General features: G+C 36.5%; 1 protein-coding gene across 1 annotated transcript; it reads left to right on the forward strand.

Moving 5' to 3' along the window:
- Positions 1-2,620: 2,620 nt before the first annotated feature.
- On the forward strand, positions 2,621-4,808 carry LOC127636793 (protein PBDC1-like). The gene is made up of 6 exons (XM_052117528.1): positions 2,621-2,769; positions 3,241-3,306; positions 3,443-3,502; positions 3,590-3,730; positions 3,809-3,920; positions 4,135-4,808. Exons 1-6 carry the CDS (start codon positions 2,740-2,742, stop codon positions 4,245-4,247), a joined length of 522 nt encoding a protein of 173 aa, XP_051973488.1. The 5' UTR covers positions 2,621-2,739; the 3' UTR covers positions 4,248-4,808.
- Positions 4,809-5,885: the final 1,077 nt, after the last annotated feature.

A 5,885-nucleotide genomic window follows, 5' to 3' on the forward strand; every position in this document is an offset into this window, starting at 1 on the left:
GATAAAGCTATACAAACAGGGTTAGGACGATTCTATCACATTAGGCTACTAACTTGAAATGCACATGATAATATTTGTAAAAAAAAAAAATTAAACACGTTTAAATAAGTAAATTACACATAGTTTTAACATGTCTTAACCACTAGAGGGCGTAAAGCATCTTATTATTAGAAAGTATTCTAAGACAAAATATTTAAAGGTGTAACATATTTTCTGTATTAAAGCATAAAATTATCATAATATGTAGCCAAATCCCCTCCGACACGTCTACTTACGTAAACTTTGATTATAGTCCCAATAAGGAAAAAATTATTAATGCAGCGAAGGACAAATTATGAGAAACTTATGAATGATTAGTTCACCTCTTGAGTCTTCTTTTCCAAGTCGTTTGTTGAGTTGTCACGTGACAGCCGTATGTGCATAGTGTATATGGCTATCATGTGACAAACAAATGAACAACTCGGACCAAAAGAGTTGAAATGTGAACTAATAATTTATGTTTCCTGTACAGTGCCTATGCGGTTTTCACGTAACAAACGAACGGAGGTTGCGCAATGCGCATGCGTGGCCAACACAAAATGAACGAATTACTCTCTGAGACTACTCGTTCTTCTGAGTCACATAAAAGATTCTTTCAAAATGAACGAACCGTTCATGAATGACCCATCACTACATACACAGCGCACTGCAGCCATGGAAGCCAGCAATACATCTAGCTAACTCTGTCAGAGTTATAAAAAATCCACATGAACTGGTTTATAATTTGCAAACAATAAAAACATTGCAAACGTATACATTAGCTGATCAACTTAGTGTAAGGCTCGTTGCTTGCCATTGTCAGTTTGCTCATTCCTGTTGCATGTCCTCAACCTGGCAACCCATGTGAGCGTCGAGTCTGGGGAGGAGGGTCGGGGGAGACAACTCTCTCCAATATTTTTATATTTTGGACCGCAGTACACATTTTAAACGCTTGATGTCAATGTTAGATTTTACTCTTTTAATTTGAAAAAAATAAATAAAAAGTATATTCCACATAATCTTTTTCCAGGGACAAAATACCACACTGACCAACCATCACATCCTACATGTACAACGACTGAAGCACTGAACAACAATGGAGAATCTTGCTGGTCTCTTGAGTACTCATGTGTGTCACCATGATAACATTCCCGGACTACCACAATATTAATATGAAAAATAATGCTTCAGCCTTCCCTTCATCCAGAGCAAGTACTCGTCCTTGTGTCAACATCTTTACATTCAGTACTTGCTGATATCCAGGTTTGGGAGGGTTATTTAAATGTATTCCACTACGGATGACAGAATACATGCTGTACAATGTTAATTTGTAACATATTTCGTTAGATTACTCAAGGTCAGTAACATATTCTAAATACTTTGGATTACTTCTTCAACACTGGTAGATTTGTTCACTTGTTTTGACAATAAAAACCAGTACAGTAACACAAAATCACCATGTTAAAAATATATTCTCTGAAAAACCTGAATATCTTATGCAGTGTTGTTTCTAAAGCAAGATAAATCAAATTGATCTTGTTTTAAGGATTTGTAGATATTTTTTACAGGAAAACAATACAAAAAATATTATGAAGTGTACGATTTTTGCCCTAATATTAAAGGTCTTACCAGATAAATAGAAATTATGATATAACATGAATTTTCTTGATAAGAAAATATGATTGTGACTGGTAACACCTGCATGTAAAATGGCTAGAAATAGCATTTTAGCTTAGCGTAAAGCTGACAATTTACACAAGGTTTATTTCTATTTCTTCTGCTCCAAATTTCTCTGTCTGCTCGTATGAATGTAACACATCATAAGAAAGTGTTTCACAGCTGTTAAAATGCACTTTGGATCGCAACATTTTCATGTATCAATTTTTTCCATCTGAAAGGACTAAATATTAAATGAAAAAAATGACAATAAAATGCTAAGTAATCTCTTCAGTATTCAAAATCCTTTTTTTTTTTTTTAATGTAACTGTATTCTAATTACCAATTATTTAAATTGTAACTGTTGTAGAATAGTTATTATATTTTATAGCCTATATGTAACCCCGTTACATGTATTCCGTTACTCACCAACCCTGTTGATAACACAAACTATCATCGAAATTAGGTACTTGCAACACATTAAGGCCCAAGGCTGTGTGTCCACCAATGCATTTTTTGCAACTGAAAATGCCAAGCGCTCTTCTGAAAACGACCAGCTGGGAGCGCTTGAGAGGCGCGGCGTGTTTTCAGCTGAGACGCTTTGGTTGCTATGACACGGAATATCCGCGTAAGTAATGTGTTGTAAGTACATCATTTCTCAGATAGTTTGTGTTATCAACAAGTACTGAAATGTAAAAATATCGACACAAGGACGAGTACTTGCTCTGGATGAAGGGAAGGCTGAATTATTATTTTTCATATTAATATTATGGTAGTCCGGGAATGTCATCTGTTACACACATGAATACTCAGAGACCAGCAAGCTTCTACAATGTCGTTCAGTCATTGTACAAGTAGGATGTGATGGTTGGTCGGTGTGGTAATTGTCCCGCCCCTCCTCCACTGTGACACGGCCTAAGGCGAAACTTCCTTTCTATATCAGTTGACCTTTGGTCGCTCAGAGCTGCTTGATTGAAGTGATCCGTCTCTACTAAGAAGTACTCCGCTTTGACTTAAATCACATGGTATGATGCGTAAAGCTCATCCGGGTCGGAAGGCGTCAGCATGGACACGGTTGATGTTCTTGCATCTCTGGTAGGGAATGAGTTATTATTTTAAAAGTGTCAAACACATCACTTTATAATCGTGTGGAAGCCAAAATTAATACTTTATTGACGTGCTGTTTACATATAACGACATTCCTGTACCGAATTAGGAACCAGAGTAGTAAATCTAGATTCCCTAGTTAGCGTGCATGCTAACAAGCAAGTTAGGTGCATGTGGCAAAACACAATGACAGCACTATGACACAGTGATACGAAGTCATCTCCATAATAACCACATATATCTGTATTCATCTTAAGTTGAAATGCTACTTAATTCATTGATTATGATTAAAGTCTAGGCTCAGCCAAATCAATACATTTTGTGGCCGTAGTTGTGAACTTCAACGAATGTAGTCTTTTATTGCATGCATTGTTTTTTTTAATGGGTTGAACTTTGTTAAATTTGAAGCGAGAGCTGAAATGTTTAATTTAAATATGTATTTATCTTTTTAATGAACAGGGGGTAGAGGGAGCAACTAATGCTGCGCATGCGCTCTCTCTTCCAGCTGAAGCATATGGAAATGATGTGAGTGGGGATGTTTTGATATTTGCAAATTAAGAAGGTTCAGACTTCTGATGTGATTAAAAGAACTAGAACAGAAGAGAATTTAGATTTTTAGGGTCATCGTCATACCCGTCCGTGTCAAATTTGTCCCTTCTAGGCCCAATTGGAAGTAATGTGGGCAATGAAAGCCTACAATCATGCAGAAATTTACTTTAATGTAAGTGATGGAATCGATCAAATCTATCATGTTATTTGGAACGCTCGAATGTCTAACTTAATGACTGCTTATTTTTCTAATCCACAGCTAATTTCCTCGGTTGATCCAAAACTTCTAAAACTAACAAAATCAGATGACCAGATCTATACGAAATTCCGGGAAGCTTTTCCTGACCTTAATATTCAAGTTCTGGATCCAGAGCTGCTGAAATCTGCAGAGGCTAAAGAGGTTTGTAAAGTTAAGTCTTATATTTGCCATGCATTTCTCATGGAGATTCAGTTCGGTTCTCCCTCATATGTTTTGTAGAAATGGAGGCCCTTTTGTAACCAGTTTGATGGTGTTGTAGAGGACTTCAACTACGGTACACTATTACGTATTGATTGTCAAAAGGACTACACAGAGGAGAACACAGTATTTGGTATGTGACGCTAAAATCTGCAGTTTGCTCAAATCTGCTGATTTCCTAGGAACCTAATTAGTGCATCTTATGGATGATAAAAAATAAATAAAAAAACACCAGAAGTGCTCTAAAAATAATACACTTAAGTGTTGCTTAAATCACTTTTTTAAACTGCTCATACATCTAAAACTGTGAGTGGCCTGCAGGTTGTTAAAATACGTTTTTATTTCAGCTACAAGAATCCAGTTTTACGCCATAGAGATTGCGAGAAACAGGGAAGGCTACAATGAGGTCGTCTACAATACCAACTCTAAAGCGAAAGAACAGAAGAAACATGCATGTTAATCATGTCAACAGATTTAAGGTGGCCATCTTCGTGTAGAGGAGCCCTCCCGTATGCTTAAATTCAAACAAATGTCCAGAAATGGAGCAACAACAGTTAAATGTCCTGTGTAAATGTATGTAATAAGTTACTTTTCTCATTTGTACTCAACTAAGTGTTGAACGTTGTGGATTGTTCAGTTTTGATTTGTATTTGTAATGTATTTTTTTTTTCCCCTCTCCTTTTCCCTGAAAATGGCTGTTTAATCTAATGTAGTTCCCGATCATTACTTCCCTTGCTTAACTTTAAAGTCAACATGAAATCAACTGACCCATTTACTATATATTTTGATAAACATTATTCTTAAGGAAAACAAATGCTTGTCTTAGTAATATTTAATCTCACAATGTTACAACTTCCTTGAAAGTCTCAGTTTCAACCCCTCTCAAACCTCATGCCATATAGACACCACTTTTTATGATTCAATTGTTTCCTTAAGGATACAATGAGTTAAATCCTACCTTTTTTCTCATTGAAAATCCAATTTTACTTTGTAATAAAATGGGTTGTGAACGCCGTTTCGTGTTGACCATTAGCCCTGAACCATGTGGGACTGCTAGTCACAAAATGTACACATACTAGTACAAACCAATGATGTTTATTTTGCAGTCACAATGCTTACACTATATGTAGCAGACATCCAAACAATTCAAACTTACCACTCAATGGACCCAACACACATTCGCCAAAAAAAAACTCATTCACGTCAGGGAACCAAGAGAAAGAAAAGAACTCAAATGACCATCCATGAGTGTAGGACTTGGTTAAGATGAGCTAGTTCTTCACAAACAGTTAGCAGCAACATCTGTTGAGTAGCAAAAGTTGCTAATATATTCCATTTGGGTTTCAGTATTATTCTGATGCATTGCATTTTTCTGTTATTAAAAATAAAACAAATCCTTCTGAGGGAGGGGGACATCAAAAGAAAAAAAAGTGGTAGAGTTTAAAGCTATAGACAACTGTTGAGAGTGATCCACTTCTGTTGTGATGACTCAAGTACAAGGGTCTTTTATTTTTAAAGGACACGGCAACATTCTAGAGGCTTCACTACTGAAGAACACCAGATCAACAATAAAGCCACAAGAGACCTTAAAGCCTGTGATGTAAAAAAAAAAAAAAAAAAAAAGCAGGAAAAGCAGTTGATGAAAGCTCAGAGCGAGCAATGTTACCACAACCATAAGTCACTTTATCTAATCAAATCCACTAAAGACAAGATCAAACCCATCAGAGACAAAGGAGTAGGGATCAGTTTAGCGTGTATTCTCCTTTAACGGAGGTCTCAGAATTAATTATACACCAGGGCGAGGCCAAATCGATAACGGTCAAGGCAGAGGCTGTTGTTTTAGGACTTCCCAGGTAGCAGATGAGAAAAACGGTCTCAACGATCAAGGCTGGGAGATGTCACGACGGCCCAAAGAGGGCAAGTTGATTAAATATTCAAAATGACTTAAATATTCCAAAGGTTATTAAAAAGAATGTTCTTGGTTCAATACAAGTTGAGCTCAATTAACCGCATTTGTGCATAGAGTTGATTTCCCTCCGTTTCAAAAAGCAACAAATGTGGTTGCACTGAGGCACTTACAATGAAAGTGAATGGGGCC

The sequence above is a fragment of the Xyrauchen texanus genome, chromosome 44 (assembly GCF_025860055.1).
Source record: "Xyrauchen texanus isolate HMW12.3.18 chromosome 44, RBS_HiC_50CHRs, whole genome shotgun sequence".
Lineage (NCBI taxonomy): Eukaryota > Metazoa > Chordata > Actinopteri > Cypriniformes > Catostomidae > Xyrauchen > Xyrauchen texanus.

What these genes read in the sequence shown, in the direction of transcription:
- LOC127636793 (XM_052117528.1), top strand. Translation starts at nt 2,740, where the DNA reads ATGGACACGGTTGATGTTCTTGCATCTCTG. An exon ending in TTGATGTTCTTGCATCTCTG is followed by an intron (nt 2,770 to 3,240) that starts GTAGGGAATGAG and finishes TTTAATGAACAG; the next exon opens with GGGGTAGAGGGAGCAACTAA. An exon ending in AGAGGAGAACACAGTATTTG is followed by an intron (nt 3,921 to 4,134) that starts GTATGTGACGCT and finishes TTTTTATTTCAG; the next exon opens with CTACAAGAATCCAGTTTTAC.